Source organism: Lactuca sativa, chromosome 5, assembly GCF_002870075.4.
Source record: "Lactuca sativa cultivar Salinas chromosome 5, Lsat_Salinas_v11, whole genome shotgun sequence".
Classification (NCBI taxonomy): domain Eukaryota; kingdom Viridiplantae; phylum Streptophyta; class Magnoliopsida; order Asterales; family Asteraceae; genus Lactuca; species Lactuca sativa.
Window position 1 is genome coordinate 63,587,536 of NC_056627.2, and position 19,816 is coordinate 63,607,351.

General features: G+C 33.1%; 1 protein-coding gene across 3 annotated transcripts; it reads left to right on the forward strand.

The window, feature by feature from the left end:
- Nucleotides 1-12,898: 12,898 nt before the first annotated feature.
- Nucleotides 12,899-18,294, forward strand: LOC111920641 (transcription factor bHLH110). Of its 3 annotated transcripts, XM_023916213.3 has the most exons (9): nucleotides 12,918-13,033; nucleotides 13,161-13,522; nucleotides 13,963-14,061; nucleotides 14,250-14,853; nucleotides 15,814-15,957; nucleotides 16,376-16,441; nucleotides 16,890-16,955; nucleotides 17,516-17,575; nucleotides 17,829-18,294. In XM_023916213.3, exons 2-9 carry the CDS (start codon nucleotides 13,464-13,466, stop codon nucleotides 17,955-17,957), a joined length of 1,227 nt encoding a protein of 408 aa, XP_023771981.1. In that variant the 5' UTR covers nucleotides 12,918-13,033; nucleotides 13,161-13,463; the 3' UTR covers nucleotides 17,958-18,294. The 3 variants fall into 3 exon arrangements, with proteins under 3 accessions (XP_042758364.1, XP_023771981.1, XP_023771982.1); XM_042902430.2 differs by lacking the exon at nucleotides 13,161-13,522 and having other exon boundaries at nucleotides 12,899-13,033; XM_023916214.3 differs by lacking the exon at nucleotides 12,918-13,033 and having other exon boundaries at nucleotides 13,066-13,668.
- Nucleotides 18,295-19,816: the final 1,522 nt, after the last annotated feature.

Consider the following 19,816-nt stretch of genomic DNA (forward strand, 5'->3'; position numbering starts at 1 on the left):
GGGAGGAGTTTCTAAACTCGGTTCCATAAGCACTATGTAATTTCTTGAATCCTGACTTTGTGATCATAAAGAACTTCCCATTACTTAATGAGAGAAATGATTTCATCAGCTACATGGCTCTTCTTTCCTAAAAAGACCAACCAAGTATATCTTGAAAACTCGTCCATAATAACGAGAGTATACTTATTCCCAGCTCTTGACTTAATTGGGACCAATCCAAAAAGATCCATGTGAAGGAGATGAAGTAGTTTGATAATGGAAGAACAAGACTTTGGCTTGATGGAAGTCTTGGTTTTCTTTCCTTTTTTACATGTTAAGCATAACTTATCTTTGACAAATTGCATCTTAGGAATTCCTCTTACAAGATGATTCCCTAAATCTTTTGATATGTTCTTGAAATTCAAATGAGATAACCTCTTTTGGCACAACCAATTTAGATGAGACTCAAAACGACAGAAGAAGCAACGACAAAGAAAGTTATCAGCAGAGAACATATCTAATACATAAATGTCATTCTGTCGATTTTGCAGTAAGAACGATAACATTCTTTTTGATCAACAACCTTTCTTTCTCTCTTGTTAAAGTGAACTTCATAATCAGCGTCACATAGTTTTTTGATTGAAATGAGATTGTGTTGGAGACCTTTCATGTAAGAGACGTTCTTAAATACAAAAAAAAAGTGCACTTGATGGTTCCATATCCCTTGGTAGCTCCCTTGCCATTATATCCATACATAACAGTAGAACCATCCTTTTTTATGAAATCTTCCAAAAGGGACTTAAATTCGGTTATGTGTCTTGAGCAACTACTATCTAGATACCAAATATGTTCTTTACCATGAAACTAAAATATACAGTTAATATGCACTGAGCCATATTGCAATTGGTCACTTAAGAAAAAAATATTATAACAATCATTAGGGAGACAGTTCAAAGAGTTTCCCTTTTTGATCCACTTATCATTATGATTCATGATGTTGTCAGCACGAATGGAGTTCTTTTCAAAAGTACACTCGCTGACTTTGTGACAAACATCACCACATCAATAACAAACTTTGATTTCAAGATTCTTTCCTTTAACATTTGATTTTGATTTCTTTTCAACTGTTGTATTTGAAGAAATTTGATTATTTGGTTTAAGAATTTTTGTTTTAGTTATGGAATAAATAGTGTCATCGATGGTATGCTCAGATGATAACTTGACATAAGGCTCATGAGACATTAAAGAGTCATCTGAAATAGAAGACTTTGATTTATCTTTAGGTTCATAGTTGCTAATAGAGTACTGATGAAATATGCTAAGAATTTTGTTTACCGAATGAAATTCACCATTACATATAGGAAATTTTAGCAAAATCTTAGTGGGGGTAAGAACATACTCATGATGAGGAGGTTGGCGGGAAGGATCAAGAGTAGATAACTGAGAAACACATATGGTGTTTCCACTAGAATCAGTGGACGAATGAGTATCAATTAGAGTTTTATTTATAACATAAGAACTCACAAATCTATTCTTAAAGAAATGAGTATCAATCAGTGGAGCAATGAGTATCAATCAGTGAAGCAATGGGTATCAATTAGAGCAATGAGTATCAATCAGCGTTATAGAAGTTGTGTTTAGTTTCAACACTTTTTGGTAAGGAAACAACACCTTCTATATTGCCTCCAAGAATTTTCTCACATTGATTTGGAATATGAGCATTAGTAATTCTTGTGACATTACAGTGAGAAGAAGCCTAGTTTTTTTTAAAATAAGTTGAATATTTCTAGCATGATCAATAGCTTTTTCTTCTTCAGAATGGAGAAAATTGTTGGTCAGCAAGATAGAAATGTTTTCCTTTTTTAAAAGAGAAAGACATTTTTTGAAAAATGAGATTTTTTTCTTTAAGATTTTTTAACTCAAAACTGAGAGAAGATATTTCTTTGTTTGAAACATACAAATCAAAACGCAAGTGATCAATCATGTCATCTTTTTCGATGTTATTGACAAAAAAGTAGTTAATGAGCTTTTTTACCTGATACGTTGAGGTTGCGTCCTATTCCTTAAGGTTTGTATCAGCTTGAGAAGGATCAACATCAAGAGAGTCAATGTTGTCATTTGATGTGACAGCGTCAGAATCAATGATCTAGGCCATGAGACACTTACCTTTTGTGCCTTCGTCATCTAAGAGGTTTTTCTTTTTAAAATTAGATGATAGTGTGATCATCATCTCTTGATCAATTGAGCAATTTTGAACCAAATGATAGAAAGAATAAGGGAGTGAGTTTCTAGTAGCAACTCTCGCATTTACATCGAGATTCGACACCCTTTTCTCTTCCTTGTTGTATCTCGGCACATATTTCTTTTTTAGCTTACTATCAGATGCACCATCATTTGATGATTGATGCATAACAGCGATAGGTCCTTTTTTGATGATGTCGAGCATGTCAAACTCCATGATCTTGAGAGCATCTATGGCCTTTGACTTTCGGGCAGTGAAGTTGAGTTCATCAAACAGATGAATCTTGTTCCAAGTAATCGATTTTGGATTGTAAGAGGTCGAAATAATTACTTGAGTGTATCAAAAACCTGCTCTGATACCAATTGAAGGTTTTTATTGATCAGATACACTTCAAGTATGGTAAACAAGAACAAACTAAACTAAGCAAATAAAGAACAAAAAAAAGTAAAGAGCACAAGGAATTCACCAAATTGTCTTTCACCAAGAAAGGATTTGCTTTCACCAAGAAAGGATTTGCTTTCACCAAGAAAACAGATTATCACAAAGACGGTTACCAAGACGTTCTACACATTAAGGTTTCACCCTAATGTTGAATATATGATAATCTATATATATATATCCCTTTATTGAAGGGATTACATTTAATCTTATACTAAGGACTAATCTTCATCACAAAGATATCGCATCTGGTATCTATTTTATACATATCTGTATCATTACCTAATATACAAAGATTACATAAGATAACTATCTACATGCTGGTGCTGATGGTGACACTAATAGTTAGCGTGTAGAGTGTTTGACTCATCAAATTATAAGGTGTGACCTTACAGTTAAGAGTGCGTTAGCGTGCCTAGTAATGAAAGTAGGATGTTATTCCCTTAGAGTATGAGTTGTGACCTTTGGATCTAGATGAGCACAGAGTGATGAGGCACTAGAGATAAGGATAGAGAAAGAGTTAGAGTTTGTATAGAGGATGAGGAGAGCCTGTTAAGAGGCTAAAAATAAAGAAAGCGAAGAGATAAAGAATGAGGCAGAGTTAGAAAAAGAGAAGAGTATGAGAATAGCCTGTTAAGAGGCTAAGCAAGAGAAGAGATGGAGAAAGAGACAGAGCATATTAAGAGGTTTAATAGAAAGAGTATAGTAGAGATAATATAATAGAGTGTGAGAAAGAGAAAGAAAGAAAGATAAGATAAGAAAGAAGAATAACTCACCAAACACATTGTGTCTAATGTTATAGATGTTTTATATTTTGTAGGTTCAGGTTGTAGCAGTCGTTGTACCAAAAGAAAGGACAAGAGCACAAGGGTTAAATAGATAGTAGGATGTAATTATCCTATTTCCTTGTTGTTCCAAATTGTATGTAAGAGTTTTATTGTAAACCTGTGATTATTCCTATGAAGTAAAAGGTTTTAATTTGTTTAGATTTCCGCACATGTAGGAAAACTTTGATATTTCCCATAGAATAGATGTATTAAAATTTGGGTCGTTACACTTAACCTTTAAGACCTGCCATGCTCCTATCACTTATGCTTAATCATATTGTCCACACAAGCCTCTAAAAGGAGTATCCTTTTGATTATAATAACCAAAGCTATCACTCAATCTCTTTGAATAGATCTCAACCTAACAATAGAAAAAAGACAGAAGTTTTTAAAAAAAAATATTGTAATCATTTATAAGATATTAACTTTAAACCTTTAAGCTAAAAGACAAAAGTCCTTACAGTCCGAAAGAATGTACACGACTTAGTAAATCATACATATGATATATTATTTCACTTTCCATTTTAAAATATTATTTTTATAAAATAAATAATTCCTAATTAATTATAAAAGTTATGAATATTTATCAAGAATCAAATTCTTATAAGTAATCAATTGTATCAAGTTGTTGTTAGTGTAATCTATATGATCATATATTATTAGTAATATCATCCTATTATGATTCTTAAGTACAAAGATATTATATATATATATATATATATATATATATATATATATATATATATATATATATATATATATATTAGTATTGCAAAATCGATCATGACAATATGCAATTAGAGATAAAAAGAAATAGATTTAGTTGTTTGAGGCCATAAACCGAAATTGTGAAGGGTTATATAGAAGTTTGAAAAGCAACACAATTCCTCCCACATTGTTAGTTGTGGGAAATGATTGTTATAAATGAGATTTTAATAAGAAAACAGACTATGTTGTGCAAAATAATTATTTTGTTTGCAAAAATTCGACTTTAGGGGTCAAGTAGGCAGATCTTACTAGTTTTCAAGGCGTTTAACCGGTCTGGTTGAACGTGTGTTTTTACAAACCAACCAGTTTTAAATGGTTCAACCTACTCCTACCCGCCACAAATATTTTTGATTTTTTAATCGGTTTCACATAATTAGGAAACCATGTGTTTATCTATTATTGATTTTCCATTTTGTAGGCCCAATGTTAGCTAGATAGAAGTTCATATTTAATGAGCACATATGAAAAATAAAAGATCACCAACGGAAAGAACGTGAAGAGTCTAAAGCATATCTCTTGCAATGGTGAATAAATCTTATGAGGTAATTCATCATTACGACCACTATTCGATGTCGATGCATCTTACTAATTTTATGTTTCCAGATTATTGTTGTTAACGTATCCCTTAGGAAAAACATTAAAGAAGAAAAGTCAAACTAGCGCCAAGCTTGGGCTAGTTAGAGTCAGGTCATGCCTAGTCTGAGGCCAAGGTCGGGCCTCCGCCTGCATGGACTCACTGGTATGGTAGTTAAGGGGAAGAACTGCGCCTTATCCTCTTCTCCCTAGGAGAAATACTCTGGAAAACATGGAGCTAATCAGAGAACTCCACTTGCCTATCTGACGACAGCCACAATCATCATATCGAAGATTTGCCTCTAGCCAATGGGGGAACAAGATAGGAAGACGTGATGGAGGATCCTTGAATACGAATCCGCCACGTCACGTCTCATGAGGGAAGGCTCAATAGAATCAGTTAGGAGGCACGTGCCTCTCGATCGTGTATAAAAGAACCTTTCTTCCCCACAGAGAAGGGGATTGGACTTTTTATCTCTCAATCATTCTCTATCTTCTCTCGAAAACAATTCTAACTTGATCGTCGGAGCTTCGTCCTGGGAACCACTCCCGAACGTTGTCTAATGATTATCTCTTTTATGTTTACTGAGATATCAGGAGAAGGAACCAGCTCAACACCCACCCTTGATATCAATCCTTCCATCTTTGACTTATCACAACATTTGGCGCCATCTGGACGTATCTCCAGAACAATACATCCATGAACAAAAACCAAAGAGAAAATATGGCATGAGAAATTCCAGTGATGTCGGGGGAAGCAGATAAAAGCCCAGTACGTCCAATGTAGTCATTCGATGGAGGGTAAGTTTCCATCCAGGAAGAGCATGCTTCAAATCGCACGTCATTCTCACAGACACCATCCAGCTCTGCAGCTAAAACGGTGGTAACCTACATAGCCAGTCTATAGCGTCTAACAGTTAACATATCTCAGTAAGCAGCAGTCGTAACCACAGCTCCACAGATTGTCGCAACACAGCAAACAGATATACATGTTTCTCAGCAACAATCGTTTCCACACAGTTCGGGCACCGGAACCGGGATCCCTCATAATATTCAACCGCTATCACAACATTCATTGGTGATCTACCCACACGCCACCATGGCAGGCATGCCCCACATGCTGTTGTTCATACAGCAACCACCGGTGTTCAACCCATTCGTACAACAAGCTCAAGGTCCAATCCCAGAAGTGTCTAAGCCGTATGTCATAAGCGTGTAGACCTCGATTAACCAGGTATCCAGCTCCTACGAACCTGGCGTCTATTTCTCATCAGCACCAGAATTCACCCCTTTCATGGCGATTGCTCATCCATTCAACCTGTCTGCGTTTCAGCAGTTTGGGTCACAACCAAAATTTCAACAATATCAACCGTACATCTCACCGGTAGCCATGTACAACCAAATGTACATGAACCCCTACCAGGTGCAACAGCATATGGCTTATGGTTGTATGCCGTACTCATATATGGAAAACCTTATGTAAAGTGCAAGCTCTAATTTCAGCCATGAACTATAATAATACGGGATCCCATACACTGTGATGATACCGAACATGCTGAAATACGACGGCACTTAGAACCCAGATGACCATATCGACAACTACGAGTGGACGATGACATCTCTTAAGATGGATCGTCTCTTCACATGCACCTATTTTCCCTGCACCCTAATAGGAAATGTAGGAAAATGGTTCAAGCCTCTGAGACTAAGTAGTATTTCGAATTTTGAGCAACTGAAGTACCTTTTCCTCAACAACTTCATGTAGTTGAGGAAAGGAAAAGGGGACGCCAACTTTGTGATGGTGTGTAAGCAAAGAGAAGGAGAGTCGATTTGTGCCTACTATGATCGATTCATGTTAGTTAACTTGAATGTCCCAAGACATGAAGAGTTCCTGGTGACGGACATCTTCACTCAAGGTCTGCTTCTGGGGCCCGTATCTAAGAAGATGCAAGGGACAGTCCCCACATCCAGGGACAAGCTCAAGTTCCAAGTGGAAAAATACCAGAGACGGATTGAAGGAGAAGAGTGAAAGGAAGCCAATCTCAAAGTCGTAGCCAACGCGTACATAAAACAGGAGGAGGCGGCGTCCCGACAAAGTTCAACTCAACAAGAGAGGCAAGAAGGTAACCAACAGAAACACAATCTCCACTCTACTAGGCACATGTCAAGGAGGTATAGGTCGTTCAAGAAAGATGACAATAGGAATGGTCATGCAATTAGCAAAACTCCATCAAAGGAGAGCAAAGATAAGGCCAAGTTCTGCGAGTACCACAAGAGCAAAAATCATGACACCACCGAATGCACGGTGTTGAAAAGGGAGATATATGAGAAGCATCTGGTTGGAAACATAGTTGGCTCGCAAAAGAGATTTGAACAAAATTTGATGAAGACCAACATCAACCTAGAAATCAAAAAGACAGAGGAAAGGGCCATGATAAAAGGCTAGAGATACTAACCATCATTGGGCCTCGCCCATGAAGCAATTCTTAAGGCCAAAAAGCAAGTGTGACCGTATATAATCAAAACATGCTTAACATAGCCTTTTCAACGAGTGATCCCAGACTAGAGCATTGGGATCCGAACGACCCATTACACATCATAGGGTTCATTAGTCAAAAACATGTTAAGCATGTATACGTTGATAATGGAAGCATGGTCTATGTAATCTATGAGCATTGCCATCGGCGATTGCCAATTGAGTGGAAAAAGTACCTCCAACCACCACTGAGGCCCGCTAGTTGGGTTTACTAGTCATGACATCTGGCCAGCAGGCACAATCATGCTCCCACAATAGTCATTCATGATGGGTCAGAACAAATAACGAGAGTACTCGAGTTCTAGGTTGTTAACTATCCGACAGAACATAATATCCTACTGGGCCAACCTGCACTCTTTCAACTTTTCAAACCCTGCATCTTAGTAATTTTATGTTTCCAGATTATTGTTGTTAAAGTATCCCTCAGGAGAAACATTAAAGAAGAAAAGTCAAACTAGCGCCAAGCTTGGCCTAGTTAGAGTTTGGTCATGCCTAGTCTTAGGCCAAGGTCAGGCCTCCGCCTGCATGGACTCACTGGTATGGCGGTTAAGGGGCAAAACTGCACCTTATCATCTTCTCCCCAGGAGAAATACCCCGGAAAACGTGGAGCCAATCAAAGAACTCCACTTGCCTATCTGACGACAGCCACGATCATCATCATATCGAAGATTCCCCTCTAGCTAATGGGGGAACAAGATAGAAAGACATGATGAATGATCCTTCAATACAGATCCGCCACGTCACGTATCACGAGGGAAGGCTCAATAGAATCAGTTAGGAGGAACATGTCTCTCGATCAGGTATAAAAGAACCCTTCTTCCCCATGGAGAAGGGATTGGACTCTTCATCTCTCAGTCATTCTCTATCTTCTCTCGAAAACAATTCTAACTTGATCGTCAGAGCTTCGTCCGGGAAACCACTCCCGGACATTGTCTAACGATTATCTCTTTTCTATATACTGTGATATCAGAAGAAGGAACCAGATCAACACCCACCCTTGATCTTAATCCTACCATCTCCGACGTATCACAACAATTGTATATTTGTATATTAGTTGTGAGATCTGTATACCATGTGGGTTGATTAAAACAAAATGTTAAATATGAAGTATTAAACATGAACTTTTTTTGAATTTGAAATTTGAAATAAGTGAAAACTATGAGGAAAAAAAACATGCGAAAAAAATAAACTAAACTTGTGTATTTAATTGTTAGACTTGTGTACTAAAGGGTTAATGATAACAAAATGTTTAATATGAAGGTTTAAACTGTAAATATTTGAAATAAAAATTTGAAATTTGAAATTAATATAGTCATCATGGTACATGTAAACTAAATTAATGATATATTGGAAAATGAAAAAATAAAATAAATGACAAATGGAAAATAATTATCTCAAAATTATGATAAAATGACATTTAATCAATTGAATGAAAAAACAACATTTAACCGAATTGATATTTATTTATTAGGATAGATATTGGTGTTTTGTAAATTTATGTTTCTAAAAATATATTTTTTGTTCCGGTTGACAATGAAGGTTGAGTCTTTTTTTTTTTTTTTTTTTTTTTTTTTTCTTTTTTTTTTTAATTAGATTTATGTCGGTATAGAGAAATCCGGATATTCTATGGTTGTATAAAAGAAGCTTTAAAAATAGTTAAACTAGCGATCATCTTAACAACATAAAGTCCATCGCTAATCCGGAATTAAACAAGTCACTAACATATTGCAAGGAACTATGTTTCTAATTCGTCGTGGAACTTATCTCGACGTTATAAAATTTGGTTGTTTAAACTTTTTTTTCAAATATGGCGAGAGTAACATGTAGTCGCAGGTTCCTTCTCTAAAATTGGCCACCAACCTATTAGATCTAAATTTTTTCCATCATATATTTGTTGCTAAACTGTGGTGTTATATCAACCTTGTTTTTTTTTTTTTATATTGTATATGTACACATATATATGTACTATGTATGTATGTGTTTATATATATATATATATATATATATATATATATATATATATATATATATATATATATATATATATATATATATATATATATATATATATATATGTAAAACCCGTATATTATACGGGTTGATTATAAAATGTAAATAATAAGTAATTTGTAAAATAAAATTTTAAAATAAGGAATTAAGAAACGTATTAATTGCAATTTATTATAATATTTAATACTTTAAATATATAAATATAAGATTATGTGGGTTTTTAATTTAAAAAATTGAAAAAAACAATAAATTAACATGTGGATATTATTTATTTAAAAAATAGCATAAAATGACAAGTATCAAAACTCATTAGAGATTGACATGTGGTAAAAAAACCTTCATTTATTAGAGAGGATATATATATATATATATATATATATATATATATATATATATATATATATATATATATATATACTAATAAAAAAATAGTTTTAATTTTCTTTCGTCATGTGTTACTCTAATATGATTCCTCATCAATATTATGTCACATGTCAGGAAGATATATTAGGCAAATCATTATCACAACTAATAACGTTAATGTTTTATATAATAGATTTTAAACTTTTATAAAAACATTTATTTTTTGTAATTATATGTTAAAGTTGAAGTTTTAAAAAACTTTAAAATTTTTGTATATCTCTTAAGTAATAATTTATTTAAAACAATTGATTAATAATTATGAATTTTTATTATAAATATTTAATAAACTAATATATATATATATATATATATATATATATATATATATATATATATATATATATATATATAGAGAGAGAGAGAGAGAGAGAGAGGGTAGGTTAATGTGTTTGTTACATTTATTGTCAATGTTTTAAAAACCGGTTTTTAATTGAACCGGTATGGTGATCGGTTCCCGGTTCAACTACCGGGTGAACCGGTTTCTATATTTTTAATGTTTTTTTTCTATTTTCCTACACACACATATATATATATATATATATATATATATATATATATATATATATATATATATATATATATATATATATATATATAGAAATTATGAATTTGATATTTACAAGTTCAAACATTAAAAATACACATAAAAATATGTTGTAGATGAATCTAAATATATTAAAATAACACATAACCATAAGTTTTACTGTTTTACACCAATCTATATACGTCAAAAAGAAAATAAAGTATAATACCGAAACAAAATATAGTTTTTGATGAATACAAACACATCAAAAGAATTTATAACATTTACCGTATGTGTTTATTTAGAGAAAACTAAATACATTTGAAAAAAATCACCAAAATTGATTATGTAAATTGTTCTTTTTTCATGTGTTTTTATTCGGTTTAATCGGTTCAACCAGTTTACTTTGATTGGTTCAACCAGATTTTTCTAAAAACCGTTCGGTTCATTCCGGTTCAGAAATCAATGTAAAACCGGTGATAGTTGAACCGCTCCCTCTCCCGGTTCTCGGTCCAACCGGTTCGACCGGCCGATTCAAACCGGTGTTTAAAACATTGCTTATTGTATACTAGATTGCACCAATATGAATTTAGTAAATTAAATAAAGATAAATATTAAAAAAAAATTGAACCGACAATATATAATATATTAATAAAATTCACCACACTAGCAAGTAGCTAGTAGGGATGAGAGTTTACAATGATTCAATTACAGAGAAGAAGGGATCAGTTCCATGAACTCCAACCTATTCTATCATTACCTCCTTTATGCTTAACCCAAACATATGTTAAGGATTTCACAGCAACCACTATCCTCTCCGAATTCGCTTCAGTTTTCTTAAAGATTCTTTCATGTCGGGCTTTCCATAAACTACATATGGCCCCGAATAATATTGATGTTAATATTCTTCTTCTTGGGACAGTTACCGCATTTGGATATGTAATCAATGATGCTCAAAACTGATTGGAATTCAGTCTCCGGTAATCCACACCATTGAAGAATCGTATGTATTACTTCCCTCACCAATGTGCACGAGGCAAGGATATGGTCACCTGTTTCTTCTGTCAATTTACATACATCACACACAGTTGAAACCATTGCAACTCCTCTATTTTTTAGTGTTCCCGCTGAGGAAATTCGATTTTGTTTCGCTCTCCAAACAATGCCCAAAACTTTTAGTGGAACCAATTTAAGCCATGGGAAATTCCCATCGCATACTGGCAAGGATGCTATTTCAATTCTATCATGGAGGGCAGCCACGCAGAACTGTCTGTCTTTAACGAATGAACATACCCATGTGTCATTAGTTTCCTCATAATATTAATCTTCTCTAACATTTTCCTGACTTTTTACAATATTTTTCCATTCACTACTCCAGAGATATTTTGAGCAAAATTGATTATTCTCTCCCACCATTTTATGTAATCCATTGATAATCAAGACCCATAAGGAGTTGGGTTCGTTTTTCAATCGCCACATCCACTTGGTTAGCAACACCAAGTTTAAAGATCTAATGGATCTAATACCCAATCCTCCAACCGATTTTGCAGGCGTAACCTTTTTCCATGCCACCCAATGTATACTATTTTTGCAAGTAGGACATCCCTAAATGAATTGTCTATGTATTTTTTCCAATGAATTAATGACTCCAATCGGAGATCCAAATATGGACAAGAAGAATGTGGGTAGTCTTCTAAGTACAACTTTGACAAAAGTAATTCTTCCACCGAAACTGAGGGTTTTAGCCTTCCAAATTGAAAGTTTTGACCTCAGTTTATCCATTATAGGGTTCCACGAGACGATACGATTCATATTAAATCCTACCGGGACATCAAGGTAGGTGATAGATAGCGCTACAGGTTCACAACCGGGAGGAGATGCCCAGTTCACGACATCCTGGGTCGGGACAACAATATTAAATGATTTCCATAATTGTATGTATATTATATGATATCCATAATTATAATTCTCTTTTTATAAAAACTAATTAAATTTGTCATTAACGTCAATAATAACATTCTTTCAGAATAAATTTGTATCTAGATTTTTATGTATAGTTTGTGTTTTGTTTCAGAATCCAATCAATTAAAATAAAATAAAGTTGCACAGAATATGAATAACGAATGCATATTCTACTAGAATACACTCTTATTCTGTTAGAATATTCTCTCAATCTTCAAGATACGAATTCATTCCGAAAAAAAATGTTATTGTAATTGACATTAATGGCGAATTTAATTAGTTTTCATAAAAAAAAAAATTATATGTATAGATATCATTTAATTATGAAAATCATATATATATATATATATATATATATATATATATATATATATATATATATATATACACACACATGTTGGTTTGTATAAATCCGTTACATCTTCACGTTTAATTTTTCTTGGTAATTTCATGTCATGCTGGCCATAATGTTAAAATTAAGTAATGTTAAATGTAATTTTTATCACTCTTGACGAGTGAAAAACATTGAGGGTGACTTCAATATCAATGAAAGAAGGACCACAAAAGGGAATAGTCATATGATATTGAAGTTTGGGAGTGAATGCCTATCCTTTAGACACTCTACTATTTTAAATCGAAACCCTACCAAATTATCTATTGACTAAGAGTATGTTTCCATCAACCAATTTACAACCGTTAAATGGTGTAATCAACGGCTTGTTTCAATTCGTTTCAACATGGGTCTATACAAGGTAGGATATAGAGAGGTATTCTATAGTCTTAAAAGAAGTTAAGTTCGACCGATTTAATTTCAGATAACTACTTAATAGCTAGAATATATAGTTGACTGAAAAGTACCCTTTGCCTTGATGGGTGTAGATCACTATCCACATATACGGAAACGCATATATAGGCCTACACACATGTGGGTATGTTGAGAGAGCATGGGTTTGAAACCATCATGATTTTTGGCTGGGGTTCAGACTTTTCTTGAAAGCCTTGGGATCAAAGGCAAAACAACAGATTTATCATTATTATGATGTATTATGTATATGATGTAGGAGCAACCCTAATCATAACCCTGTAATTGCAGCTTAGTTTTCCTGACCCTGTCATCCCCCCTCTCTCCACCATTAGAAGAGATTATTATATATGTGGTTATTCAGTATTTCTTTATAATATATGTTGGTGAAGGTGCAAAAAAGTTTCAGTGAAAAGAGAGGTGTCTCTGAAGCTGGAGGGTATATTTCTTTTTTTTTTTCTTGCTTTCCTTTTTTCAAGGGTTGCTTTAAAGAAGGGACTTTAAAAGAGTGAAGAGTGCAGCAGATACTATGAAAAAGCATAACTAAAACCACACACACACGCACACACACACAAAGACAGAGAGGTATGTGTTGATCTTTACATGTGTTGTATAGTATTTTATATGGTGTCGCTTCAATCTTTGAATTTAAACCGGGTGATCATGTAGAGATTCTTTATAAGTAAACTTTGCTTTCGCTCTCTCCACCATCTTAGTTTAAGATCACAAAGCTTAGTTAATTTCTTGGGATTTTCAAGATCCCTCCACCCTTTTCCCTTTGCTCTTTCCAATTCTTTTATGTTATAATTTTTATTTAAGAAAAGGTGTTTAGGGTATCTCCGGCAACAATATATATATTATAATCTTTCATTCATATAGACTTATGGAGTCTTCAAATTTCCACCAACAACATCACGATCATCAGCCTCTATCGGATTCTTCTTGCTATGGAGTTTCATGGTCCCAAAATCCCATTTTGTAAGTGTTCCCCACTCTCTATCTATACATTGGTTTCTATATTTGGAAACTTAGGTTTGTTTTTTTAAGAAATCATTCACCAATATATCGCAAGTTTTAAACTTTTTTATAAACTTGTTCATTATAATGTAACTTCAGCAATTTCTTTTTAGGGTTTTGACACAATTCCAAATGTACTTTTGAAATAGGAACAATACGAGCAATGATACAAACTCAAGAGATCAAAAGCAACACCTGGGCACTACTCCTATGATACATGAGTTGGGATTACCATGGAATACCAACAACAATAGCAATGTGACAAGCATTAATAATCCGATTGAAAGCTTCATGACCCATGAATTGCGTCGTCTTGGAAGAACCAAAGATGAATTCTCAGGGTCAGAATCATATCCAAAATTTACAGAAATGATCATAAACAGTAGCCCAACATCGAGTATCGAAGATATGCAGCTAAAGCCTGATGTGTTGTTTAGAACATTCTCGAATGGGTGTCAAATAGAGAGTAATTATGATTACCAAAATGGTTCGAGTCGAAGTTCATCAAGAGGGAGTTTTAGCCAGATTTTTCCGACGATAAATATTTCAAATTTGAATCAATCGCCAGCGAATTCTTTTGATATGAACTTGCCTGCTTTGGATCTGTTTGGTTCGCCAAGATTTAATGGGAGCTTTAGTCATCCTTCTTCATTCAATCCTCATCAACTTGGAAGCTTTTTCAAAGACACTTGTTTGTCATATGGGCTTGATCAGATGCATCAACCTCATAGGCCAGCAATTTGCCCTAGTAAAGTGAGTTTCTTTTCTCTTTATCTTAATTGTCTCATTCATTCAATCTATTTTTTTTTAATATTAAAACAAAAAAAGAAAAGGAGAAGAGAATAGAGATCCTAGGCTTCATAACCTAGAGATTATATTGATGTAAATCTCCTTCTTAATTATCATGTCTTTAATTATAAGTGTTTTTTGGAATCTTTTTGAAAAAAAAAATCTTTAATTAATTAGGTTAACCTAGAGATTAATTATCAGTTTAAATCTCTTCATTATCATGTTTTTATGTATGGTTTTCTTGAGTTTTTTTGAAAAAATTATTTGTTTAGGTTAACATAGAGATTAATAATTATTTGTTTAAATTAAATCATTTATTGTGATTTTCCAAGCCTTTTGAAAAATGATTTTTCTAGGTTTTAACCTAAAGATTATCAGTTTAATTAAATTTCATGTCTTTATATATGGGTTTTTAATTCGCTTTAAATAATATTATTTTGTTATGCTAAATTTTTCGTTTTTATGTTTTCTAACACTCGCATTTAGTTTCTTTTCATTTCTTTTAACTTTTTGACATTAATGAACGAAATTTATTTCCCAAATAAAACAGTTTCAAGAATTTGAACCTCTATATCCAATAAAATTTTCAGTCTAAGATATGGTTTTCCAGATTCTAAAACAATAATGTCAAGTCTTTTCTAGGAAATGCTAGACATCGAAGACTTTATCTTCCCTACTTTTTTTTGTAACATTTCCCACTTTTTTCGGAAATTTTTTGTCCTAAAACAAGTAAAAGTTGCCTTTTCTTTTCTTTCCTCCTCAAATGATACCTTCAGCTTTATACATCATCTTCATTTCTTTACTTTGATTCAGGCGAAAATGCAGTCTTTAGTTTAGACATATATAGACTGTTTGACAAGATTTATGATGATTCAAAAGTTGAAACAAAACTGTATAGCTTCAGCTGTTTAAACTTTGTTTCAGATATCATCAGCCTTCAACACAAGTACTACAGTTTGTACAGAAGCAAAGAGACCAGCTACCAATTACATCGACACAAAGCCTCCTCAATCCACACTACCAAAGAAATCAAAAATGGAGCCGCGTGCCTCTTGCGCACCTTTTAAGGTAATTATACACACATTCCATATTTAGAAACCTCTCTCTTTTTCTTCTATGGAGTATATATAACTTCCATCATGAGATCGAATTCACTTCTGAATCTCACGATCCAGTTTTTCAATTCTACGCATATATATATGATGCAAATACATATATATAATTAAAATTACAAGGAAACTACACATTTTGGTGATAGAAACTAAAATCTATGTAGGACAAGTAAAGTTGCTATCGAAATTCCCAAAATAGAAAACTCGGTTTTTTCCCTTTTTCTTTCGTGATTTGGTCTTCTATTTATCCTAGCTTTGATATCAGACAGCTTCTAATGTACTGTTTTTTGAACAGCGAAAAACAAATTTGTTTGTGTGTGTGTGTGTGTGATTTTTGGTGATCTGAGTTGGAATATAAACTGTGTTCGAACCAGGTTAGAAAAGAGAAATTAGGAGACAGAATTGCAGCCCTTCAGCAGATGGTGGCACCTTTTGGGAAGGTAGTGTTTTCTGTCTTCTCCCATCACTTAAAAGTTAGCTTTCTTATTTCATTCTGCAGTAATTTATGTTAAAACTAACTATAATAAACTTCAAGACTAAGTTATTTCTTTTTTATATATGCATTTAAATTCTTTATACATAACAACAAATTAAATCCTTTTTCCTTTACTTAGAGAGAGAGAGAGAGAGAGAGAGAGAGAGAGAGAGAGAGAGAGAGAGAGAGAGAGAGAGAGAGAGAGAGAGAGAGAGAGAGAGAGAGAGAGAGAGAGAGAGAGAGAGAGAGAGGAGTACAGTTTATGAATCTCAGTGCCCCACTCCAAGTTTAAAAATGTGCTTAATTAGTTTTAAAATGTATTTATTAATCATTTTGATCAGAAGTGCGTTTCTGACCCATGCTATATGAATAATAAATAATAAAATAAAGTGTAATTTGGAGAATATTTGCAGACAGACACAGCTTCGGTGCTAATGGAGGCTATTGGATATATCAAATTCTTACAAAACCAAGTCGAGGTACTCTCATCCCTACTTCCATTTCTTCAAAACATTCTTCTTGGGTTCCACAAATAATATTTATTTATTATCTCCATGTTATATTATATATATAGTCTCATAGGATGTAAATTATATTACAATGTTAATTAATAAAGAAATGGGAAGTCCATAATGTGAGACTTTTGTTATGCATTCTCATTTCCTTAATTGGCCACGTATACTGTTGTTTTAAAAATATATATATATACTGTTCTATATATATATGATGATAGTTTCGTGTTAAAAAGCCGTTAAAATGAATTGTTTAGTGGTGTCGTGTCATGGTCTTGTCAATTAATCTCTCTATATATGTTGAGACACAAATGAGGAATTAACGGAGGAGTTTGAATAAGTTCGTATTTGAGAAAACACGATAATGTTTTGGTTTGAAACGGAATATCGCTACTTTATATATGTGTGGTTCTCGATTTTTTTTGTAACTTTTGATTAATATTGAGTAAAAAAAATGTGTTTAATTAATTAGTCATACTTGAATTATCATGAGTTCTTTACGTCTAAATATAAGTGATAATTTGCAGACGTTAAGCGTGCCATACATGAAGTCAACACAAAAGTCCAACAGATTACCGACATCAGGGGTACGTAAGAAATTGCATTTGTTTGATTTATTACATATGGGAATTCTTTTAAAGGAAATATGTTAATTAGGCCAAAAAAAGAACTAATTAAAATTTAAACTGATATATTGTATTCCATATATTGGCTTAATATTTTGTATATGTTCGTTACTTATGATAACAAAGATTACAAACTAACATTTAACTGGGAAAATATATGAATATATAAAAAAAACTAACACAAATTACAATGGTATATGCATGTAATGATCAGGTTTCATTAATGGAGGATGGAAACGAAGAGGCAAAAAGAGATCTAAGAAGCCGAGGATTGTGCCTGGTTCCATTGTCGTGTTTGTCATACGTTACTGATGGAGGTGGAGGTGTTTGGCAAGCTCCATAATTAATGTCAAGTCGTAAGGTTCGATCAGCTAGGCCTATATATCCACTTGAATAATTGCAAGTGATTTGATCATAAATATATATTGTAACGATGGAGATGAAACTAGCTAGCTAGGGCACAATGAAGCATAACAATGGCTTGATAATGATCTCAAAGTCATAGCTAACTGCGTTGGTGAATTAAGAAGGCTTAGGGAGTTTCTGATCATATGCTTTCCTGAAAAACGTGGAGCAAATTTGGTCATCTTTTAGAATATGATGTTAAGGGTGGACCACGTTTGATCCATTGATTAGTAATTGAATGTGCTATTGTTTTTATGATCATGGTTAAACTTTAACTGGTGTTGAGCTTTTTCTTAATTAACTTATATATATATATATATATATATATATATATATATATATATATATATATATATATATATATATATATATATATATATATATATATCATGGAATTAGCTCACAATTAAGGGTGTTCATAAAATCGATGAAAAGTAAAACCAAAAACCTAGGTTTTTCGAAAATTAACTATCCAGCTGATCTCTTGATTTCGTAAACATGGAAAATTTTATATCGGTTTTGGTTTAAACCACCAAGACAAAGACGAACCAAACTATATACGATCAAGAATAAGCCAACAAAACTTAAATAGTAATTTAAATCTCGATGAATCTTTGGAGAGTTCATGGTTAAACTATGTATATAAATAATCAATTATATAAACCACAAATTTACAGGTTGTAAATATGTCACTAAATTATTTTAATTAGACTTTAGAAAAAATTAAAAGCAAACAATAATAATTAAAACAATATTTAATTATGAGTGCCAACAATATCACTTTGGTTTTGTTTTTTAGATGATTAGGATTATCATATTTATCTTTCTCTATATTCCAACTTTATTACATAGGCATAATTAAGGTTAATTAAAATGTAAATATGTATATAATTTTGGACACAATATGTTGATTTAACTAATTGTCTTGATCCCAATTCCTATTACATTAAGTACAACTTGTAGTTTGGCAATATTGTGTCCTACAATTAAACCATTACAATGGTATGCTTTCATATATTACAATTTAGGAATACCTTAAGTTGATTCAACTAACCATCTAATTAAACTCCTACACTAACTGCAATCCCAAAATTGCCAAGTTTAACCACACTCATATGATACTATCTTGGTTGTTCGATCTAACTCATGTTGTGGCACTTGCCATGAACATCAGCAACACTACTACTATACGCTTCCCCTTCACCATTGTGAGCCATCCCCACCTCACCCCTTCCCTCTAAAAACTACCCTTCCCATCACTACCAGCCAAAGATCTACCCACCCTTTCCTTTTTATATATACGTTCATGTTTTACATCATCGCTTGCCTCCTCCTTAAACCTCATTATCCGTCACATACAACACCACCAACAACCCCCATCAGCCGCCTATAACACTATCACCCACCTCATCCACCTACAACACCACTATTCACCCCATCGTCCACTTACAACACTACCATAGGTCTCCACCACCACCCAACCCATCGTAACCAAAGCTTGAAATTCAAATGAAAACCAAAAGAAAAAGAAAAAACTTAAAAAGTATATCAAATGAAAATCCTAAAACCAAAAACATTTATAAAATAATTGGCATTAACATATTCATTACCTAAGACACACAAACGACGAGTAATATCATATGAATAAAAATTAATGTAATATATGAAAAGTGGTATTCATGATCAATACGGGTTGTTCGTGACATCCTTCGAAACTTACACAAACACCTATGTGCATTTCTAAACAACCAAAGTAAAAAAGAAAATATGTTTCATGTGCCCAAAAATCCAATCTTG